General features: G+C 44.6%; 1 protein-coding gene across 8 annotated transcripts in view; it reads left to right on the plus strand.

The window, feature by feature from the left end:
* ZFYVE28 (zinc finger FYVE-type containing 28) overlaps positions 1-23,679 on the plus strand; it is a 264,453-nt gene extending 240,774 nt beyond the window's left edge. For all 8 annotated transcript variants that reach the window (XM_068275968.1, XM_068275950.1, XM_068275960.1 and 5 more), the window contains 4 exons: positions 5,172-5,288; positions 8,202-8,306; positions 9,744-9,847; positions 19,776-23,679. In XM_068275968.1, the coding sequence (XP_068132069.1) occupies positions 5,172-5,288; positions 8,202-8,306; positions 9,744-9,847; positions 19,776-19,907 (458 nt within the window). In that variant the 3' untranslated portion in view covers positions 19,908-23,679. The remainder of the gene's footprint in view (positions 1-5,171; positions 5,289-8,201; positions 8,307-9,743; positions 9,848-19,775) is intronic.
* Positions 23,680-24,638: the final 959 nt, after the last annotated feature.

Genomic DNA, 24,638 nt, shown 5'->3' on the forward strand with positions numbered 1-24,638 from the left:
ATTACATCTTGACACAAACTGGATACGTCCTGAGACATTCCTACGCTGTCGTCCCATGTGACCATCTTGTACCCTTGTACTTGTCTCATCAACTATATCTTTGGGATAGCCTCGCTGTAGAAATGTATTTTTAATATCCTTAAAGAGAACCCGAGGTGTGTTTAAAGAATGTTATCTGCATACAGAGGCTGGATCTGCCTATACAGCCCAGCATCTGTTGCTATCCCAAACCCCACTAAGGTCCCCCTGCACTCTGCAATCCCTCATAAATCACAGCCATGCTGTGAGGCTGTGTTTACATCTGTAGTGTCAGTCTCAGCTGCTCCCCCTTCTCCTGCATAGCTCCGGTCCCTGACCTGGCCCTTCCCTCCAATCAGCAGGGAGGGAAGGGATGCAGGCGGGGACTGAAGTTCTGCAGGAGGCGGGGAGAGCAGCAGACTGACACTATAGAGATAAACACAGCCAGCACTGACAAGCTGTTTGTCAGCAGCGTGGCTGTGATTTATGAGGGATTGCAGAGTGCAGGGGGACCTTAGTGGGGTTTGGGATAGCAACAGAGGCTGGGCTGTATAGGCAGATCCAGCCTCTGTATGCAGATAATATTCTTCAAACCCACCTTGGGTTCTCTTTAAAGGGACTCCGAGCAGTGCAGTAACTATGGAAATATGCATACCATTTTGAAGTTTTCTTTCTCCTCTTTCCAATGATATATAAACCACCACCCTACGCCTTTTAGTTTTCGTTATTTTCGCGTTCGAAAATATCGATCGAAATCGCGGCCGCCATTTTGGATACCTTATTCAGCATTGTATTATGCAGGACGACACTTTCCCCACTGTCGTTAGCTCCATTCAGTGCAACGCAATGAAATACAAGGAACCCAGGGGGATATAATTACAAACATCATGACGGTAGGTGTGAGGATATAATGAATTAGTTGTGGATATGCTTAAAGGCATACCCACAGGCACTGCTCGGAGACCCTTTAAGGGCTCGTTTCCACTATTGCGGTGCGGAATCGCCTGGATTCCACCGCTGATGAAATCGCATGCGGATGCGATTCCCCATGCGTTTTTTGCCGAGAATTCGCATAGGTGAGGGTATATGCAATTTTAACCATGTCACTGCCTGTGTGAATTTACATTGCTATCTATGTGAATTCGCGGCAAAAAATGCATGGGGAAAACGCATGCGATTTCCCTATTAAATACATTGCATGCGATTCGCATGCATTCCACTCGCAGGCGAATTCTGCGACTCTTTTGTGCATTTTTTCACCGCTGAAAAAAACGCACCTCAACAACGCTACAGTGAAAACAGACCCATCCACTTGCATTACATGTGCGAATCCGCATGCGTTGGACGCATGCGGATTCACGATAGTGGAAACGAGCCCGAAGTCTTACATTCCTCTGTGCATCATCCAACACGATCATTTGTATTCTCATAAACTGGCTAATAGGGATTGCCTTTTTTTTCGCCTGTGGATGGAAACTTCCATAATGCAATAATTAATTTTTATTTTTTTCATAATGCACTAATTAATTGACATCAGTGGGTTTGACATATAGATCAGTGGTCAATATATCATTGACCCTAATGGCCATAGTATCTAAAAATGCTATTCTTTCTCTGTCACTATGGATAGTGAGTCTAATAAATGGACAACAAGACACAAGCTCAGATACAAAGGTCTCAAGGGTCGAATGTGGCCCTGCCCATATGCAAAATATGTCATCTATATATCTTAGCCATTGTCGGGCATGTTGTTTAAACAAATAATTAGTGTAGATGAACATTTCTTCATATACGCCCATGTATATATTTGCATAGGACGGGGCCACATTCGACCCCATTGCTGTCCCCCCTCAGTTGTACAAAAAACTGCTCGCCAAACCGGAAGTACCGTATTTTTCAGGCTATAAGACGCACTTTTTCTCCCCCAAAAGTGGGGAAAAAAAGTTGCTGCGTCTTATAGTCCGAATGTAACATGTTATAGTCCTACCTCCCCTGGTGCTGGTTTCCGTCAGTTGTACATGGAGTAGCAGGCGGCAGCAGCGCGATCCAGAGTGTTAAGTGGCTTAGCAGCAGCCACTGTAATTATGCAAATTGCTGGTCCTTTGATCTAAATCTTCTTAGCGGGCCCCGCAGCAGCGCGATCCATAATGTTTCTATGCGGCATAGAAGCCGCTGATATCCCCAATGCTGGTCCTTTAATCTTACATTCTTTATATGTCCCGCAGCAGCGCGATCCGTAATGTTTCTATGCGGCATAGAAGAAGCCACCGATATCCCCAATGCCAGTCTGTCCCGCAGCAGCGCGATCTGTAATGGTTGTATGCGGCCGTTCGTCCCAATGCTGGTGCTTTGATCTCGCCCAGCATCAGTGCAATCCCGGTGTATTCGGCCGCTATAGCGCAGGGTCCTCAGAGGCTTCCGTACTACATTGTTTATGTGCGTCACCCCATGACCCGGCGCACGTGCGCCTCAGGTCATGAGAGGGCGCAAGTAGATGTTACACATGTTACATTCGGACTATAAGACGCAGCAACTTTTTTTCCCCACTTTTGGGGGAGAAAAAGTGCGTCTTATAGTCCGAAAAATATGGTACTTCCGGTTTGGCGAGCAGTTTTTTGTACAACTGAGGGGGACGGCAATGGGGTCGAATGTGGCCCCGTCCTATGCAAATATATACATGGGCGTAAATGAAGAAATGTTCATCTACACTAATTATTTGTTTAAACAACATGCCCGACAATGGCTATGTAGTATGTATTTTTTTCTCCTGGTTTTTGTCCTCTAAACCTAGGTGCGTCTTATGGTCCGGAGCGTCTTATAGTCCGAAAAATACGGTAATTTCTTCTAAAAATCACATCTAACAGGACACAAATAAACGTGTTCTGTTCATTAGTGAAATCTGATGCTGTGTGCAGCATGTATTTCACTGCCTCTACACCTCCATAGTTACCAGAAACCACTCTCCCACCGTGGGTTCTATGTTCCGAATAACATTAAGAAACGTATCGCGTAAACATGACTATGACCAAAAGTCATATTTATGACTTATTTTCTTTATTATTATTATTTTTCTGTAATTATTATATTTTATTTTTATACTTTAGATTTTTTAGATTTGTATTATACAATAATGTATATTACGTTTGTTTTTACTTAAAGAGACACTGAAGCGAAAAAAAAATTATGATATTATGATTTGTATGTGTAGTACAGCTAAGAAATAAAACATTAAGATCAGATACATCAGTCTAATTGTTTCCAGTACAGGAAGATTTAAGAAACTCCAGTTGTTATCTCTATACAAAAAAGCCATTAAGCTCTATGACTTTCAAAGTCGTGAAGAGGGCTGTTTTCTGACTTTTATTATCTCAACTGTTAGTTAATTTTTTACTTTTCCTCTGCCAGTTCATTAGTTCACAGACTGCTCTGAAAGAATCATTTAGAATGCTGAGTGTTGTGTAATCTGCACATATTAGAGAATGATGCAATGTTAGAAAAAACACTATATACCTAAAAATAAAAATATGAGAATATTTTCTTTGCTGCTAATCTTCTAGTAATTATTCATAGTACACAACCAATTCATTATATCATATATATTTTTTTCGCTTCAGTGTCTCTTTAATGCCTGGGCAGTTTTCTTTGATAGGATGGAGCTTAGCTTCTGTGCAGCCAAAAATTAGGCTTTGAAAAGAAGCACAATATGGACAAAAGAGGCGCTCTGGTGTGTGTATAAAAACATTTCAAAACAGAATAATATGGAAAAGATTGAGGTGGCTTACCTCAGTGACGAAAACTGTTGTGTAAACAAAAAGTTTTTATTTTGCACAGGCTGTGAAACTGTTAAAGAAACACCAAGCCTTTTCAAGGCTGCTGAGTTGATTTTTAGTCTGGAGGTTCACTTTAAGAGATATCAAGAAGTGTATGGGTACCATTACAGCTGCTGAATACCGAACTTTCCAGTAGCTGTGCTGGGCTTTGTTGTTCACATCACAAGAATAAAGAAGCTGCTTACTGGCATCAGTGTTTACTACTTTGCATTGTGTTTTTCCCTTCCAACAAAAGAAACTTTTACAGTAATATCAAAACTTCAATAATTTATCAGCACAGCTTTTAAGCAGACTCCGATAATAAATTCCATTTGTGTTTTACAGAATCTCTGCATTGTGTTCCATTTGTCCTAATTCCACTCCTGCATCTCTTTTTTTCTCAATAAAACGCTTATGCCAAACAATCAGGCTGAGAAGCTTCCTTTGTGTTTCAGCAGAATAGAAAGTCCCCATCTCGCTGCTATTTTGTTAAATAGAACAACAGCCAGCTGCAGCCTTCCCCCATTGGTCCCTAAAAGAATCACAGAACTGTTAGGCATCGCATACCCTGTTGGTCCTTATTGTTTATTTTATCACATTGCCCTAACAAATGTTCATAATGGAATTCTATCAAACAAAAATATGAAAATCTGCTTTATAAAGTAACGTTATACAGCTGCCAATGCTTTGTGTCTGGGTGGCCATGTTTAACCCTTTAGCGGCCAATTTATTTACAGGCTTGCAAGTGCTCCAGGCCAATTTGTTTTAGCTTATTTTTTTATTTATTTGTTCCATTTCCTTGCTTCTGGTTAGTACTGCTGTAATGTGTATTTATGGACACTTGTCACTGGGGGGCAGTGTGAGATCATAACAGAGGACTGCTGCTTTCTGTTCTTTTATTTTCTACTAGCAGAGAGACATCAAAGCATTTCAAGAATTTACAGCACCAGCATCGTCTCAAATGAGAGAACTCTATTGAAACGGCTAACGGGTTAAAGAACGCCTAGACTGAGAATGACGTGAAGGCTGCTATATTTATTTAGTATTATATTTATTTCCTTTTTGACATTGCCAGTTGCCTGGCAGTCCTGCTGATAACCTGCCTTTTCTGACTGATGTTCTAAATAGATTAGCTTCATACTTGTTTCAGGTGTGTGATTCAGACACACACTTCTGATGCATGAATGATCAACAGGATGACAGGCAACTGGTATTGTTTAAAAGGAAATAAGTATAAGTATGGCAGCCTCCATATGCATCTCACTCTCATCTCATCAGAGCTTACTTCCTGGTTCCTTCTGCTCCTGTTGGGAATTTATACTGTTGAATGTTTTTGATCTGCAGGTGTTGCTGATCAGTTGCAGACAAACTATGCAAGTGACTTAAGGAGCATCCTGAAGACTTTATTTGAAGTCATGGCAACCAAGCAGGAAGTGGACGACAAAGGAAAACAAAAGAAAGGTAACCGACACCTTCTTGTCTTTTATAGGTGTTTGTAAATATGTCTTTGGTAGGTAGCACTTAAAGCCACAGGGATAGATTCTTTGTTTTTTAATATGTTTTGCTCTTCCTAGCTTATATTAACGGGAATCTGAAGTGAAAATAAACTTATAATGAATTGTATTTGTAGTACAGCTAAGAAATAGAACATAAGTAGCACAGATATGAGTCTCATTGTTTCCAGCACAAGAAGAGTTAAGAAAATTCATTTGTTATCTATGCAAAAGAGCTTCTCTGAGCTCTCCAACTAATTTAGTCTACTCTAGTCTAGTTTAGTTTACTATTTTCTGAAGCACTTATACATCAGAGAAACAGTAAAATATAACTTCAGATATGATTTTACTCCAGGGAAGTTCAAAGGGTCATTAGCTCTACTCTGTTTCATAGTTTAAAATGCAGAGAGTAGTTTGTAAACTGCAAATATTAGAGAATGAGGCAGTGTTATTAAAAAAAAAAAATCTATATAACTGAAAATCTATAGAACTGAAAAAATGTTCTATGAATTATCCGTACTACACAGACCATTCATTATATCTTACGGTTTTCTTGGCTTCAATGTCACTTTTAAGATATAAATACCTTGTCCAGCAGGACATCCGTGTCTGTATCCTGTTCTTTTGACAGTCGGGCCATCACTGACCTGTCTTCCCACGCCTTTTATCAGAGCCCTGAACCTTACATGTATCTCAGTAGAAAGGGGGTTGTGTGGCAGCTCAACCATGTTACCCATCCAGAGTCCTGAATGGAAAGGATAATGTGTGGCAACTCAGAGACTTCAGGTGGGAAGCTCATTTTAGTTGGAGAGGCACTTCAGAATGAGAGGTGATGTTTGGATCTGAAAAAGTAATGATTTGGGTGTTCTACAGATGGCAAAGGTACTGTAGAATAATGATTTTCATAATTCATATAATGGTGGATAAAAGACAGAAAGAAACTGGAAGCTCAGAGCGCCCAAGAACTGCCTTACTTGAAGTAGAATTATGGCCTGGTATAATGTTCAATAAAAATCAGTTTCCCTATTCCTTATTGCCCATAGAGTTATCCTACTTGCCTTTGTCCCAAAGTAATGTCGCTTGTGTAAAAATAACAAGCACCCCCCTGCGTTTGGAGTCGGTTCCTCATTGCTTTGAACTTTGTGGGAGACCGGCTGAAAATAAATGGAGGTTGCATGTCCTGATTACATTTCATTTTCTCCACGACTGCAATAATAATCATGCATTTGACTTCCTTGTTCAGCCATCAGCCACGCGCACTATCACACTTTGCCTTATCATTAGACCAGCTTATCAAGTGAGTATAATACCAGGTACACACCATGCAATTTCCCATCCGGTAGATTAGTTCCAACAGGTCTGATCTAAATTTTCCGATAATTTTTCTGATCGATTTTCCAATCACTTCCATACAGAATCGATCAGAAAAACGATTGAAAATCAGATCAGACCTGTCGAAAAGAAGCAGGGCTTTTTGACGCGTAGCACTGAAGCTTGGCGCGGCTGTACCAGTAATGCTGTAGTCCGAGCCCTCCGCATGGGTAGTTCGAGGATCTGCCGATTGCCGAACCCCAAATTACTTCTCCCTCTGGTTTGCGACGACTCAGAGGGATAATAGTATTGAACACCACCCGGAATTTGTGCTGCAGCAGGGTGACCCCTCATTGAGAAGCCCTACGCCCAAAACGAATGTACGCTAATCGATTCAACCCCTTTATCTGTCTGCAAATTTCTGGTGTGTACCACCATTACATTACATTATATACTTCAAATTGTAGCTGGAACAAGGGATGGAGTGATGTGAAATTACTACATCTGATGGTAAATAATTTACTCTTACGTTACACTGCCCTCTTGTGGAAATGGTTCAGAAAGCATTTGACAGTTATTTGGCTTCAGGCATGCCAATATGTTTACCGTTGAAAACCCAACTTATAGAAGTATGCAAACTGGGCAGAATCTCCCACTGGCTCAATCATGTCAGAAGTCTTAAAGGGACCCTGAAGCAAAAGAAAGATCCCAATTTGGGTACTTACCTCGGGAGAGCCAGAGGCTTCCTCCACCGCCCTCCTCCTCACCTGGTACCAGCAGTGGGGCCCACGCCAACCCCTTGCCTGCGCACTGGCACAGAGCCCCCTAGACTGGACAGTGGCTCAGTGCTTCTGCGAATGGATTAGCCGTCTGCACCTGCTCAGTGTGGGCTTGCGCTGTGGCACTGCGGGAATCCTAGCGCTGGAACAGGGAGGGATGGAGGAGGGTCTCTCGAGGTAAGTATCTCATTATTTTTTTTTTACTTAATAAACTCTCAGATTTACTTTAATAAGCAGATTGGTCCAGGTTTTTTTGGAGAAGGACTTCTATTGGAAACACCAGAGATTTCAGAGTTCAAGCTTAAAAAGTAACTTTCTAGGGAGACAACACACAGGTGTAGGTATCTGGGAGTGAGACGGAGCCTAGCCTCGACCGGATTGTTCTAACGGTCTCGGTACAACCAAAAGTAAACGAGGCAGCACACCACTGCAAAAAGTTGCTTGTATTGCGGTACAGTGACACTGCATATTACGGACACGCAGGTCCTTCATCAGATGCACCTGATTAAGGACCTGCGTGTCCGTAACCTGTAGTGTTACTGTTGCGCAATACAAGCAACTTTTTTCAGCCAGTGGTGTGCCGCCTCTTGTTTACTTTTGGTTGTACCGTCCAAGACCGTTAGAGCAATCCGGTCGAGGCTAGGCACTTGTTTACTTTTGTTTCAGAGGTCAGGCTGGGAAATAATCTACAAAGCCAAAAATTCTGACATTTATGTTTTCTAATTGGCCATGATAATATTTCCATCCATTGTGTGCTTGCTGGAAGGTTTGATTGACTGTTTCCCTTGCAGTGAGCCCGGGTCTGAGGAGTTCTGCTCTGGAAGATTGCGCCCTCTGCCAGGAGACCATTTCATCTTCCGAGCTGGCGGCCAAGGCCCGCGATGGGGAATTTGAAGGTAGGAATGGTTAATGAAGATTTCCTAGTATGGTTTATTGTCTATCTCTGAGGTTAGGGTCACAGCTTAGGCCATGCACCCTGTCTTGCTCTATGGAGATGGGAGGATTAGCAGGAGATGCCACTGTGGGAACTAAAATAAAAGTTCTCAGAGCTGTAAACACAGTCACTAAAGACCATCTAAGTGGCATTGAGGGACACCTGTAGAATTTCTAGATTTTCACCTAAAACTATTGTGGGCAATTGTTATGGGCAAGGTAAATCTACAGCATGAGCATAGTGAGAGAGTACCTCACTGCAGAGTAAATCGCTGCACCCCCACCCTATCCCATCCCATGTCCCCCATTACCCCTGCTTTGGCAATGCCTTTATTGAAGCTTGGTCATGTCAATAAAGCTATCTTTGATTTGATTTGACCTCCAGTATAAAGGAGAGAGCCTGTGGTGTTAGGCTCTGTCTTCATAGCTCCCAACTGTCCCTCTTTGGGAGCTCCGTCCCTCTTTCCTCCTCATTTGTCCATCTTTCAGGACTTTGTCCCTCTTTCTATGTAAATATATATATATATATATATATATATATATATATATATATATATATATATTTCTCTACTAAAAATGTTTGATTGACTCTAAACTTTATTCCCATTCTTTAAATTGATATATTACTAATTTTAAAATGTTACTCTGAAGGAAATGAACCAGGATAGAAAGGAACGGTGTGGTTTGAATTATAAAACATATTTTTCTTATGAAATCTTTTTGGTATGCGTGACTAGGGGCGTGGTGGGGGTTTGGCAGGGGTGTGGCTTAAGATTCTCATCTCAAAAATTTGGGAGGTATGTGTCTTAAAGGACCACTACATTGAAAAAAGTAAGCAGTTTCCTTGGAGTATTTATCCATACCTGGGGCTTCCTACAGCCCCACGAGGTGTGTGGCGTCCATTTCTGGCCACTCCATTCTCTTATAGTCCTCCTTGGTAATCTGTCCTTCCGCGCTCTTCTGCAGGTGTGGCTCGGCTGCATGTGCACCCATCGTTGTGCTCTCAGAGCCGGGAGCATTCTGCGCCTGCGCTGTAGTACAGATGGACACCCCCATCTGGGTTGTTGCAGTCCGCCCCCGGCTCAGCAGCCTGATTGGTGGCTGCCATGCTGGTAGCAGGCCGTGGCAACACAGGTGGAGGTTTCACATCGATGATCTTCTTTACTTGACTAGGGCAGAGAAGAAAAGGGGTTTGTCACTCCATAGAAAACTCTTTAGAGACTAGCTTTGTAGCTCCATCTGCTGTCTACAAGTGGTAAATATGAAATGTAGGAACTGTATAGAATATTTAGCTAGTACATTTTTTTTTTCATTTATTTTGCAGTCCTGAACATGGAAAATAGATAAGTAAAATACTAAACTACATTTTCTGTGTTTTTTTTCCTCTGCTTTTGCCGCAGATCCTCCTGACTGGGTACCGGATGAGGCTTGCAGCCTGTGCACTGCATGTAAAGCTCCATTCACCGTGATCCGCAGGAAGCACCACTGCCGCAGTTGTGGCAAGGTAACCCCGGCTCTGCAGTTATCGCATGTGTGCTCTCTTCTTTCTGTGTATTATTACATAGATCAAACTGCGCACTCTGCTTGCATGCTGGAGAAGAGAGCATATATGAGCTGTTACATAGTAACGTTTCCCATTTTAAATGAAATGTTATCACTTGTACAGAGCTTTTCTCTTGTCATACTCAAAGCACTTGAGAGCTGCAGGCTCTAGCAGGCCACTCCAAGATCTTAGGATGTCTTGCCCAAGGGCTCTTTACTGAATGGGTGCTGGAGCCAGGATTCAAACCCTTGTCTCCTGTGTCGAGGAGTCCTGTGCTGGTAAATTATTCACATCACAGCTTAGCCAGGTTCCTTCCTACCATATGGCAGTGCACAGCTCAGCTGGGTTCCCTCCTACCAGATGGCAGTGCACAGCTCAGTCAGGTTCCTTCCTACCATATGGCAGTGCACAGCTCAGCTGGGTTCCCTCCTACCAGATGGCAGTGCACAGCTCAGTCAGGTTCCCTCCTACCAGATGGCAGTGCACAGCTCAGCCAGGTTCCCTCCTACCAGATGGCAGTGCACAGCTCAGCCAGGTTCCCTCTTACCAGATGGCAGTGCACAGCTCAGCCAGGTTCCCTCCTACCAGATGGCAGTGCACAGCTCAGCCAGGTTCCCTCCTACCAGATGGCAGTGCACAGCTCAGCCAGGTTCCCTCCTACCAGATGGCAGTGTACAGCTCAGCCAGGTTACTGCCTACCAGATGGCAGTGCACAGCTCAGCCAGGTTCCCTCCTACCAGATGGCAGTGCACAGCTAAGCCAGGTTCCCTCCTACCAGATGGCAGTGCGCAGCTCAGCCAGGTTTCCTCCTACCAGATGGCAGTGCGCAGCTCAGCCAGGTTCCCTCCTACCAGATGGCAGTGCACAGCTCAGCCGGGTTCCCTCCTACCAGATGGCAGTGCACAGCTCAAGCAGGCTCCCTCCTACCAGATGGCAGTGCACAGCTCAGCCAGGTTCCACGTCCTACCAGATGGCAGTGCACAGCTCAGCCAGGCTCCCTCCTACCAGATGGCAGTGCACAGCTCAGCCAGGTTCCACGTCCTACCAGATGGCAGTGCACAGCTCAGCCAGGTTCCACATCCTACCAGATGGCAGTGCACAGCTCAGCTGGGTTCCCTCCTACCAGATGGCAGTGCACAGCTCAGCCAGGTTACACGTCCTACCAGGTGGCAGTGCCCAGCTCAACCAGGCTCCCTCCTACTAGATGGCAGTGCACAGCTCAGCCGGATTCCCTCTTACTATATTCATGTGGCAGCTGTGATTTCAACAAGACTACCTTGGACTGACTGTTGGAAGATTAAATAGCCCAGTCATCGGACGTCCTCCGGGCTGTACTGCTGTAGAACTAGCCCGGAGGACGTCCGACGACGTCAGCGCGCCCGCGTGAGGCGCATTTTGGAGCACAGAAGAGCCCGACCTGGCAGCCGGCCTGACCAGATCGTGTGCGCCACCGGAGGAGACCGGGAGCCTGCAGAGCGGCGCCGGGGGCACGTACTGCCTGCCACGAGCTGGAGGAAGCCCCAGGTAAGTGGATTAGCATTTTTTTTTTTTTTTTTTAAACCACCGTGAACCTTCCCTTTAAGGCCTGTATGTGCTTCAATGAAACCAGGAAGTAAATGTTACTGCTTACATTTCTTCAGAGATGCTGCTGTTTAACCTTTTCGGGACCGGCCACCTACCCCCCCCTTAAGGACCAGGCATTTTGCGCGGGAAGGAGGTGCGCGCGTTTGGGGGGGTCAGACGGCCGGATCCCGTCTGTGGCTGCCTCGATTTGTGTCCCCCCATGGTGGCCTGGGCCCCCCCTTCTGCCAGCAGCCTTCACTTACCTTCCAGGCTCCAGCGATGAGCCGCACGGGACCCTCTTCTCCAGCCGGCATCTCCGTTCTGTCTGACAATCAGTTCCGGGTCGCGGCGCTGACGTCAGACGGAGCGGAGATGCTGGCCAGAACGGAGGGGGGCGCCGATCGTCGCTGGAACGGCAGGGAGGTGAGTGGATCCTCTTCTTTCCCCCCCTGCCGCCGCAGCTGTCAAACTGATCACTACGATCCGACAGCGATCGTAGTGATCATGTGATCAGCAGCCATACGCGATGGCTGCTGATCACTCGGGGGAGATGTCGGCTGTCATATGACAGCTTAATCTCCCCCTCCGGGTGCGCACGATCGCGTCGGGAGCGGAAACTGCGGGCCGGCGTAGATCCTACGCCGCATCAGGCTAGAACAGCCACAAGTGCGGCGTAGGATCTCATAGAGGCGGTCCCGAAAAGGTTAAAGAGACGCTGAAGTCTCATAAAAATCATGTTTTAATATTAAAAATGTCTTTAACATGATAGCCCTAACTAAAACGCTGCATCCCTGCAGCTGAACTCTAACTAAATCCCCCCTAACTCCCCAGGGCACATTGCGGGAAGCGCTTTCGTGAGAGGCAGAGCTTTCCGCTGCAGCTGTGCCTCTACACGTGTCCATCAGCGCGTATCTCTGCCTCCGCCCACCCCTCTGTCTTCCTTCACTGAGAGGGGCAGGGAAGAGGCGGAGATACATGCGGATTGATGCGCATGCAGGCAAATCTGCAGCTAAAAGCTCTGCCTCCCGGGGAAGCAAAATCCAAGAAAGTTGTGGGTTTTTGGGGGGGAGGGGGGAATTAGGGGGGATTTAGTTAGAGTTCAGCCGCGGAGATGCGGTGTTTTAGTTAGGGCTATCATGTTCTAGAGATTTTTAATATAAAAACATGATTTTTATGAGACTTCAGCGTCTATTTAAGTAAATGTTTTTCGGAAAAGGATATTAGGAAGTTGCTTATCTTTCAGAGCAGAGGGGAAGTTCTAGAATTAGGCCCGCTTTAATTTGAATTAGTGAAATAAGTGGACTTTTGCACAATATTCTAATTTTTTGAGTTTGACCTGTATAAGCATGCGGAGCCCGTGCTTGAGCTGGAAATCTTATTCTTTATGAGGAGTATGAAATATCCTTCCCTGCTTTAATGTTGCCAGCGCAGGAGCTGTTATGTATGGTTATGTATGTTCTGTATAGCCTGGTTACTGTACATCCTATTAATGCTTCCTCAGTGATGTGATGGGCAGACTGCAGAACAGGATGGCAGCCCTGTCTTATTACACCTATGCGTAAATCACACCAATGCCGGCACTGCTTTCTCTGCATTCCTGCATATATTTTCTGGATATTAAAACCGCAGTGAATCGTGAAATAATTACCAGGCTCTCTGTGAGACGTCTTTGTGTGTAAAACAAGGGTAATTTGATAGAAATATAATGCAAGGATGTAGGCTACAGCCTCTCCTTATTCTGTGCTTCTGTATTCCCTGTTCCTACAAGGTTATCTGCACCAGCCCCTCTACCAAGTGAGCAGGGCGTCGCCGGTGCACACAGCGGTTCATATGTGCTGTGACTGCTTCCTGTGTAAAAGAATATCTGTCTCTAAGGGCTCTTTCACACCAGAGCTGATTTCTGACGTTTTGACACAGTCAATACTTCGCGTTAACCAAGGTAAAATGAAAGTCCATTTTACCTTTCACATCCAATGCTGCTTTTTGGCACGTTGCAGTACGACGCAGCCAAGAGCTTTTAATCGTCCAGCATCTGCGTTTTCCCGTCGGGTGGAATAGAACTACCGGCGCCAATCAGCGTCGTACCGCAACATCCCGACGTTCATGCTGCAGATCATAACAATTGCAGGAAATCAGCTTCTGCAAGCGTTATGTAACGTGAAAGAGCCCTAACAGCCATTCAGATGTTTGCTCGAATGCGGTTAAAAAAAGTCAATTTATAAAATATTCTAAAGGTGCTTATTAACAGTACAGAATACAGAAATCCACGCAGTAGGTATATAATCCATTCTATTTATACAATTAGGTCCACAAATATTTGGACAGAGACAACTTTTTTCAAATTTTGGTTCTGTACATTACCACAATGAATTTTAAATAAACAACTCATATGCAGTTGAAGGGCAGACTTTCAGCTTTAATACAGTGGGGAGGACAAAGAGACTGCATAAAAATGTGAGGCAACTAAAGGTTTTTAAAAAAAAAAATCCTTCATTTTAGGGGCTCAAAAGTCATTGAAGAAACTGAATAACTGGAAATAAAATGTTCATTTGTAATACTTGGTTGAAAACCCTTTGCCTGGCAATGGCAGCCTGAAGTCTTGAACTCATGGACATCACCAGATGCCGGGTTTCCTCCTTTTTTAACGCTCTGCCAGGCCTTTACTGCAGCTGCTTTCAGTTGCTGTTTGTTTGTGGGTCTTTCTGGCCAAAGTTTAGTCTTCAACAAGTGAAATGCATGCGTAATTGGGTTAATTAGTTTCTTTGCTTTAATGAACTCCTGGGCTGCTTTGGCTGAATGTTTTGGGTCATTGTCAATTTGACTGCATTTACCTTGATTTGAGAAGACAGAATGTTTCTGAACACCTCAGAATTAATTTGGCTACATCTGTTCTGTGTCACATCATAAATAGACACTAGTGTCCCAGTGCCACTGGCAGTCATGCTCGCCCAAATCCTCACACTGCCTCCACTGTGTTTTACAGATGATGTGGTATGCTTTAGATAATGAGCTGTTCCACAGCTTCTCCATACTTTTCTTGCCATCATTCTGAGAGAGGTTGATCTTGGTTTCATCTGTCCAAGGGATGTTTTTCCAGAACTATGCTGGCTTTTTTTTTAGATGTTCTTTAGCAAAGCCCAATATATTCTTGAGGCTCATCAGTGGCTTTCACCTTGCAGTGCAACTTCTGTATTTACTTTCATGCTGTACACCTAACGCATGGTGAGTGTTGTTCACATGGTTGGCTGTTGTAAAGAGATTTCTCTTCACCACTGAAATAATTCTGCAATCATCCGATACTGTTGTCCTCCGTGATAATCCAGGTCTTTTTGCTTTGCTGAGTTCGCCAGTGCTTGCATTCTTTCTCAGTATGTACCAAACTGTATATTTTGCCACTCAGAATATTGTAGCAAGTTCTCAGATGGGTTTCTTCAGTTTTTGCAGCTTAAAGGAGTCATCAGGCAAAGTGACATATGTAAAACACGCATGTCTGCGTGAAGCTAACCTTTTTATTCTGCTGAATAGTGTCCCCGTTCCCTTTATAAATGTATTCATTTGCCGTAGTATGCTCTACCTTGAGGTTGTGCTCCCCAGCGACCCGGAACTCCTTTGGTCAGGCAGGTGCAGTACTGCTTTCCTGGCTGAGGGACGCTAGAGCAGTGAGCTCCCAATGCGTGCATCCATACATTGACGTACTGCTGCGCTCGCGAACTGGAGCCGGCAGAGGAGGGTTTGAGCTTGCCTTCGTCACTCGCAAGCCAAACTCTCTGCTTCAGCCGCCGCCCAACAAAACATTCCCACTCCCTTCAGCCCACTCCCTTCAGCCTCCGACTAGCCTCGTGCGCACTCCCAGCACAGTTCATCTGTGGATGAGATGCGGAGGCTGAGACATTATTGGATTACTTTGACTAAGCTAAGCGGAGGCTAAAGTTAGTGGGCTGAAGGGAGTGGGAGTGTTTGGTGGGCGGCGGCTGAACCGGAGGGTTTGGCTTGCGAGTGATGAAGGCAAGCTCAAACCCTCCTCCGGCACTCTAGTACGCGTGCGCAGCCGTACCTCAAAGTACGGAAGCACACATTGCGGACCAACTTCCCCCTGCGTTCCTCATACAGTAACTGCAAAGTGGGGTGTGCGTAATTATTCGGCCCCCTGAGTCAATACTTTGTAGAACCACCTTTTGCTGTCTCCCAAGAGGTTTTCTTCCAAGTTTGCCCTGTATTTGGCTCCATCCATCTGCCGATCAACTCTGACCAGCTGCCCTGTCCCTGCTGAAGAGATGCACCCCCCGAGCATGATGCTGCCATCACCATATTTGACAGTGGGGATGGTGTGTTCAGAGTGATGTGCAGTGTTAGTTTTCTGCCACATATAGCGTTTTGCATTTTGGCCAAAAAGTTCCATTTTGGTCTCATCTGACCAGAGCACCTTCTTCCACATGGTTGCTGTGTCCCCCACATGGCTTGTGGCCAACTGCAAACGGGACTTCTTATACTTTCTGTTAACAATGCCTTTCTTCTTGCCACTCTTCCATAAAGGCCAACTTTGTACAGTGCATGACTAATTGTTGTCCTATGGACAGAGTCTCCCACCTGAGCTGTAGATCTCTGCAGCTCGTCCAGAGTCACCATGGGCCTCTTGACTGCATTTCTGATCTGCGCTCTCCTTGTTCGGCCTGTGAGTTTAGGTGGACGGCCTTGTCTTGGTAGGTTTACAGTTGTGCCATACTCCTTCCATTTCTGAATGATCGCTTGAACAGTGCTCCTTGGGATGTTCAAGGCTTTGGAAATCTTTTTGTAGCCTAAGCCTTCTTTAAATTTCTCTATAACTTGATCCCTGACCTGTCTTGGACCTGTCAAGTGTGTTCTTTGGACTTCATGGTGTTGTTGCTCCCAATATTCTCTTTGACAACCTCTGAGGCCCTCACAGAGTAGCTGTATTTGTACTGACATTAGATTACACACAGGTGCACTCTATTTAGTCATTAGCACTCATCAGGCAATGTCTATAGGCAACTGACTGCACTCAGATCAAAGGGGGGTGCATAATTATGCACACACCACTTTGCAGTTATTTATTTGTAAAAAAAAATGTTTGGAATCATGTATGATTTTCGTTCCACTTCTCATGTGTACACCACTTTGTGTTGGTCTTTCATGTGGAATTCCAATAAAATTGATTCATGTTTGTGGCAGTAATGTGACAAAATGTTGAAAACTTCAAGGGGGCCGAATACTTTTGCAACCCACTGTAAAGGAAAGAGGAAGTTTGGCTAATAAAAAGCCAGTATTACTTCCCAGGCAGGAAATACTAATGCACCGAATTGCGGAGCCAATGAAGAGTTTTGAACAAAAAAAAAAAAATATGCGATCCTGCTCTGTTTATATTTGGGAACAGCAGCAGGTAGGCCATTTAAATCGCTATGTTTGCCTGATCACTCCTTTAAGGATAGCAGTAGGAGAACAGAGGCGTCAGCAGGATAAAAGTGGATAAAAACTTTAAAATTTGCTGGGAGGAAGTGGTGGACTTACCTCCATAAAGCAGACACGAAAGACTGTCTGAATAGTAGTCACATTTATTAATTAGTACCCCAAAACAGTGCAACGCGTTTCGCAGGCTCAGCCCGCTTCATCAGGCAATAAAAATGGGGACAAGACAGAATTTCAGCAATAGCAGGTGTAGCGCCTCACTGAGGCGCTACACCTGCTATTGCTGAAATTCTGTCTTGTCCCCATTTTTATTGCCTGATGAAGCGGGCTGGGCCTGCGAAACGCGTTGCACTGTTTTGGGGTACTAATTAATAAATGTGACTACTATTCAGACAGTCTTTCGTGTCTGCTTTATGGAGGTAAGTCCACCACTTCCTCCCAGCAAATTTTAAAGTTTTTATCCACTTTTATCCTGCTGGCGCCTCTGTTCTCCTACTGCTATACCGTGTCCACCCCTGGTGGAGGGGTGATCTACCCCCTTTCGCATCTACAGAGAGCGACTTCTTATCCCTGAGTGAGGACAGGTCTAATCTCCTCACCTGCCTATACAGTGGTTGCCTGTGTGGTAACCCATGTTTGTGAGTATAATTTTCTCACGATAACCTTTACTTCATTTATGCTTAACATACTACACTATATTGGGCTCTCGGTTTCTCTACACTTTAACTCCTTTAAGGATGGCTTCTTTCACCTGCATGGAGAGCTCCTTTGACCGCATGTAGTCTGTTCACAGGAAAATCTTCCACATGCAAGCACCACACCTTAAGGCTGCTTACACACCAAGACGTTACAGGCGCACGTTAGTGCGCCTGTAACGCTCCCCCAACGCACAGCAATGTAACACAAGTGGGCTGTTCACACAGCCCACGTTGCGTTACATGTAACGCTGCACGTTCTCCGCAAAGTGCAGCATGCTACGGCGTTGGAGCAGCTATAGCCGCGTTAGACTGTTTGCACATGCGCAGTGGGGTGCGGAGAGGAGGCGGGGAGAGGCAGCTACAGTAGCCGCGCACATGGCTACTTAATATTCACTGCACTGGCGGCCGCTGATTGGCCGGCGGGACCACGTGATGCGGAGTGTCTCGCTCCGCATCACGTGGACCCGCTGGCCAATCAGCGCCACTCTAGGAGACATTATAGGAATCGAGCCGCCTAACGCGGCTCACTCTACCGTCGGCTCTTGCAGCACCATACGTTGTGTTAGGTGCACGTTATGCGACCTTAACGTAGCACCTAACGCAACGTCTTGGTGTGCAAGTAGCCTAAATCAACTCCAGGCCTTTTATCTGCTTAATTGATAATGACATGACTACGAACTTTCCCACAGTTGCCCATGATATAGTCTTTGAGTCAATTGTCCAATTACTTTTAAGCCCCATCTACACGATACGATTCTTTGTACGATTCGATTACGATTCTATTTACGATACGATTAAATCCGACATGTCCGATTGGAATTCGATTTGATTCAATTCGATCTGCCATTGCAAAACAATGGCAAATCGAATTGAATCAAATCGAATCCCAATCGGACATGTCGGATTTAATTGGATCGTAAATAGAATCGTAATCGAATCGTACAAAGAATCGTATCGTGTAGATGGGGCTTTAGAGCCCCTGAAATTAAGGGATTGTGTTAAAAAATGCTTTAGTTGCCTCACATTTTTATTCAGTCATTTTGTTCATCGCACTGATTTCCTTTTTTTAGCTGAAAGCTTGCACTTCAACCGCATCCGAGTTGTTTCATTTAAAATTCATTGTGGTAATGTACAGAACCAAAATTAGAAAAAAATATCTGTCCAAATATTATGGACCTACTTGTATACAGGCACTGAGCTCAGCAACCATTTCATTCTGTTCTGGTGTACATGAGACCGTCACTTGAAACCAAATAACACAAAAAGAGCGGTATAGTAGATGTTGTTTTTGTCTTGTATTCTTTTTAAAATGACATAAGGTTATGCCAATGATATGGATTAGATTGCAAACTCCTCGGTCTTGGTCAATGTACTATTTAAAGCAGCAGTGACAAAAAACACAAGTAGATAATTACTTGTTCTACTTACTAACATATGCTTTGTATTACCCACATTTTGATTTCAGTGAATTGTATATAGTAAATAAAGAGAAAACCGTTCTAGGCATTTTCCACCTACATTGCCTCTGACTGAAGTCAAACCTCATGTTATTTCCTCCTTTTTTCTTCTTGTACAAACTGCACAGTCATATCTAGCTTGCTTTGTAAACGCATGTGAACACAGCATAGATCAAATTTCAGCAGCTTCTGCAGAGGGGTGAGGTGTATTTCTCTACTAAGTCTCATGTCACACTGAACTGTGCTTAGCCAATCAGTGAGGAGCAGAAAGGTGGGTGGAGTGATAACAAGCTTCCCTCTCCCAGGCAATGTAGCAGAAAGGAAACAGGGTGACTGAGATAAGATTCATTACAGCAGAAACATTTCTAATTATATTGGCATGTTTGCAATGCAGGGTCAGGATGTAGACTACATAATAAACACAGAGCAGTGGGTAAATCGAATTTGATTTTGTGGCTGACAATCCCGCATTAAAACACGTTGGACCTGCTGTATTATATAAATGCATTATAATAAATATTCTTCCTTTTCCTAATTGTCAGTGAGATGCCACTCGTTCCGCGTTGAAGCGTGGAAGTGGGCCAATGCGATTCAGCAGGAAGTAAACCCTATTGGCCCAATGTCAAGTTGCATAAAATTGGCGTGTCGGACAGAATTCTTTGCATGGCACTGACCATCTCTGACAATGAATTTTATGCTTTCCTCTCTGGTCACTTAGTAATATTTTTTGCTTCTCCTCTCTTCCAGATCTTTTGTTCCCGCTGCTCCTCCCACTCCGCCCCCCTCCCGCGGTATGGGCAGATGAAGCCGGTCCGTGTCTGCACACACTGTTATATGTTCCACGTCACTCCCTTCTACAGCGACAAAGCTGCAGCCTGACACGCCAGCACCCTCCCGGCGCACGGCTTCTAAGACTCGCTCCTTATGACCTACGCCAAGAATTACACTGAATTAAAGGACTTTGCTGGAGGCGTAGCGGCTTTCGTCCAGACACTTCTTAATACTTGTACAGAGAGGTTTGGATTTTTTTTGTTCCGGTTATTTCTTAAGCTGCTAAAGAGAAAGGATGAAGTGTCTGTGGCTCCCGGCTTCAGTTCAGTCTTCCAAACGTTTTGATTGGGGCGCGACAGACGCCACTACACCGATAGCTTCCAGGCATATCGCTTCAAGGAATCCTCACTGCATCACTGATTACCTTAAACCGTAAACAAAAAACAAGGAGCAGATTGATTGTAGCATCTGTCACCGCACACTGCTCAGAGGCATGGCTGCAGATCTGTCTTCCTTTATATCCTGTCGCCATCTCTCTGTTATCCCAGGAAGAGCGCAATAGACCAGCGGAGAGTTGTGATCCGGAAGATGGTTTGGGAAAAGAGCAATATTCCGCAGTGTCGGGGGAGGAAGGACTTACAAAGTCATATTTATTGTTTTGGAATTATTAATTTTTGTTTTGTTTACTTAAAGGTCCGCTCCATCCAAAATTATTATTTCGGTACTTTGCTGTTAGTGGCACACAGAACCGCCTGCTGGTTTCATATCTTTCGGGACTCCTGCGGCAACTTTTCCCCAATCAGAATTCCCAGTTCTGCTGTACTTATTTATAAGCGGCCCCAGAGCAGGAGCATCCACAAGGCACACCAGGCAGGTGCCTGGGGCCCATTAAGTGACAGGGGGGCCAACTGCCACTTTGTCTGACCCTTCTATCATCTTAGATTGCCAAGAAGCATAAGGAGAAGCCAAAGCTACTACCTTGCCTAGGGGTCCCCTATTGAGAAATAGACACTTGAGGACCAATGCCAATAGTAGCTTATCGGGAAAGGGGGGAGGGGAGTGTCATAGCATTATTTTTTATTTTGTGTTTTTTATTTGTTTTACTTTTCCAGAAGCTGCATGACATTTGCCTTTGTACTGATCTCCATGGTCAGGATCTCCATTGTCAGGGGAGTCAGTACAGGATGTATGTAGCTGTGCCTATATGGAAAAGCGCTATTGGCATCTTCCCTGTAGTCCTTGCAATGCATCCTGGGAGGCGGAGGGTGGAGGGTTCCATTCCTCACGCTAGAGGCAAGGAGTCCATCTTGCTTACTTAGCGGACCCTCCGTACACCTGGTTGCCAGCCAGTTAAATCTCCCCTGGTTCCCTTTTATTTGCTCACAACACAGAAGGTAATTAGGAAAACCTATACTTTTTGCTTCTGTTGAAGGGAAACTATACTGGATATCAGTTGATTTTATTCATTTTTTTTTTAAATTAAAGATGAAATGTCTAAGTTTAGAAACTGGTGTTCTTAATCATTTTTACATTATTAGCTTTTATTTTTTGTATTTTTTTTTTTTTTTACAAGGACTAGCCAGGTTCCTGAGGACTCACAATAACAAATGATAGCTCCGCCTGCATGATTGGAGAAGACTTTTTGTAGTGCTCTGCTGGCTGACTCTAACTTAGATTTTTTTTTTGCCTGGAAGGAAAGTACAGGGTTCATCATTCATGTGTGCCTCAAGGTGCAGACACACATCCACGTTCTTATTTCAGGTCTGCTTTAATGATCACGGTGCCCTGTGAGTTTCTAAGTATGGGAAATTTGCATCCGATCCAATTTTTGGATTGGAATGCAAATTGGTGGAAATGGCCTCTTGAAAGAGATTAATGGGTAACCGGTCCATGAAGGATTGTATTTATCCCGGACATGGTAATGCACAAGGGAAAGCATGTCCACTTTAGCTGGATATTTTCTTTTGCATTTTACAAGACATTCCATCACTGAACCAAGTGGTGAAAGTTCTGTGGATGCAACTTGGATTAGCTTTAAACCATCACAAATGACACCCAAATACAAAGTCCAGTTGAAATGACCTTTTTTTTCGGTTAGCAAGTGCGTATTATTGGCCCAGTTTCACGCTACATGCAATTTGCATTACATTTGCATATGAGGTGGAGCTTCTCTGCTCCTGAGAAATGTCGCTTCTGGCGTACCCGAAAGATCAAAAAAAAACAGCAGTGATTCCTCCCATTGGTGCCCCCACCCCCAAGTGTGAAATACTAATGTTAGATCAAGTGGACCTTTTAATATACAGCAATAATTTTATTTTTTTAAGAAGACATATACATATTTAGCTGCTTATAAAACACAGGCACCTCAGAGTGTTTATTGTTCACTGAAAAATAGAAAGTTCTATAAGGTATACGATGGCTTTGCTGTGTGTGCGGCGAGATTGGAGTCCTGTAACGGAGAAGTCGTGTTTAGCTGTGTGGCAGCGGGGGCACTGGAACCGTTCTGGTCAGGTGACACAGCTGTTCTGTTGACTTTCAAAAATTGCCCGTTCTGAATAAAAGAGCAGTCCTTGCTGACATTTTTTTTTTTTTTCAAAGATTCGAGCTTTGGGGTTGTCATCCTTGTCCTCGGCCTCAGTACTTGGTGAGTGGTTGACCTAGCCAACAATATTGTTCATAATTGCTTCAGCCAGGTCAGTGGCCACCATGCACTGACACCAGATTCATTGGCACCTGAACTGAGAGGGAAATGGAGGCTGCCATATTTATTTCCCTTTCAGAAAGGCTAATTGCCTGGTACTCTGCTGATCTCTTTGGCTGCAGTAGTGTCTGAATCACACACCTGAAGCAAGCATCCAGTCATACATCAGTCTGAAACCTTTGATTGGGCAGCACGGTGACATAGTGCTTATCTCTCGCCTTGGGTCACCGGTTTGAATCCTAGCCAGGGCACTATCTGCATGGAGTTTGTATGCTCCCCCCGTGTCTGCGAGGGTTTCCGTTGGGCACCCCAGTTTCCTCCCACATCCCAAAACATATTAATTATTATTTAATATTTATATATCGCTGACGTCTTCCGCAGCGCTGTACAGTGTACTGTCTTGTCACTAACTGTCCCTCAGAGGGGCTCACAGTCTAATCCCTTCTATAGTCATATGTCTAGCATAGTGCATGTAGTGTAGTCTAGGGCCAATTTAGGGGGAAGCCAATTAACTTATTTGAATGTTTTGTGGATGTGGGAGGAAACCAGATTGTCCAGAGGAAACCCACACAGACACAGGGAGGACATACAAACTCCTTGCAGATAGTGCCCTGGCCTGGGATACGAACCAGGAAACTAGCGCTGCAAGGCGAGAGCGCCAACCACCACGCCATCGTGCTGCCCTTATAATAGATAAGTTAATTGGCTTCCCCCTGAGTTGGCCCTAGACAATACAATGCAATACATACACCACCTGATACAGAAATAGACATATGACTATGGTAGGGACTAGATTGTGAGCCCCTCTGAGGGACAGTTGAGTGGCAAGACTGTTGTTTGTACAGCGCTGCAGAAGAAGTCGACGTTATAAAAAGACATCATAATAATCTGCATGCTTGTTCAGGGTCCATGGCTAAAGTATTAGCGGTAGAGGCTCAGTAAGACATCCAGGCAATCTGCATTGTTTAAAAGTAAATAAATATGTCAGCCTCCTTATCCCTCTCAATTCAGGTGTGTTTTAAAGTGAAACTTTTTGTTGCCTGTCATACCTGTCACTTGTGTAAAACACATGCATGCACCTTGGCGTGTGCCGACACGCAATGGATGTTGTTATAACAAAGCACATATTTCCATCCACATGTCAATTTATCCACAGGATTAAATGAAATTTTTATTTGAGATTTTTTTATTGCAACAACACATGCGCATGTAATGGAGAAATGTAAACTGTCCCCAATACAAAAGGAAATCATGGACAGCAAGTGGGTAAGGGTGAGAGCCTTTAGTGTGGTTTTAATGTTGCCTTTGTCCTATCCCATAGAGCCATGTCAATCCATGCCATGCACTGATGAGGACTACGAAGTCTAAAACAGTCTGTATGTGTGTTGGATTGGTGTGGTTCTGTAAAATGTATCGGCTATAGGCTCACTATACACCAGTGGTTCTGGATGTGTGCCTGTGTCATCATGGGAAACCACAGTTGCTCACTTGAAGAATACCTGTGGTTTTGTACAAATTCAGGCTCCAGGAATGTGGGGGCAGTAGTCCTCATGCCCCTCCCCCCTCTTCACCTCCAACACCTTCCATTCTTGTGCCCTGCGCACTACCAGACTTTACATAGGGCCATGGGAGCGTGATTAAGGCCGCCGGGCCAGCACTTACACAATAGAGCTTGACCTGGCCGCAACTTGCATAGGTTTTTAAACAAGAATGGAGGAGGTGAGGGAGGAGTGGGCATGAGGACTGTTGCCCATACCTGGAACCTGCATTTTTACAAAAGACTTCACCTCGGGTATCCTTTAAAGCTAAATTATCGCAAGTACCTTCTGCTTTAATTAAGCAAAATTGACACAAAGCAGCCAAAAGCCCTGAATACTGGTTGTTACACTTGCGGATGAATGTCGTTTACGGCATGGTTTATCTTTTCAGGTGACTCGCTCCTGACAAGAAGACCTGTCATAATACAATTTTGTCTTGGTGCTGGTGTTTAACTACTTCCATACCAGCAGTCTCTGCCCCCTTAAGGACCAGAGGCTTCTGACACGGTAAAACTGCTCTTACCGACAAATCGATGCAATCATCCGCCGGTCACGCCGTTCTGTCCCCACCGCAGGTCCCTCTCTCTGCCGTCCCTGTGA

The sequence above is a fragment of the Hyperolius riggenbachi genome, chromosome 1 (genome assembly GCF_040937935.1).
Source record: "Hyperolius riggenbachi isolate aHypRig1 chromosome 1, aHypRig1.pri, whole genome shotgun sequence".
Taxonomy (NCBI): Eukaryota; Metazoa; Chordata; class Amphibia; order Anura; family Hyperoliidae; genus Hyperolius; species Hyperolius riggenbachi.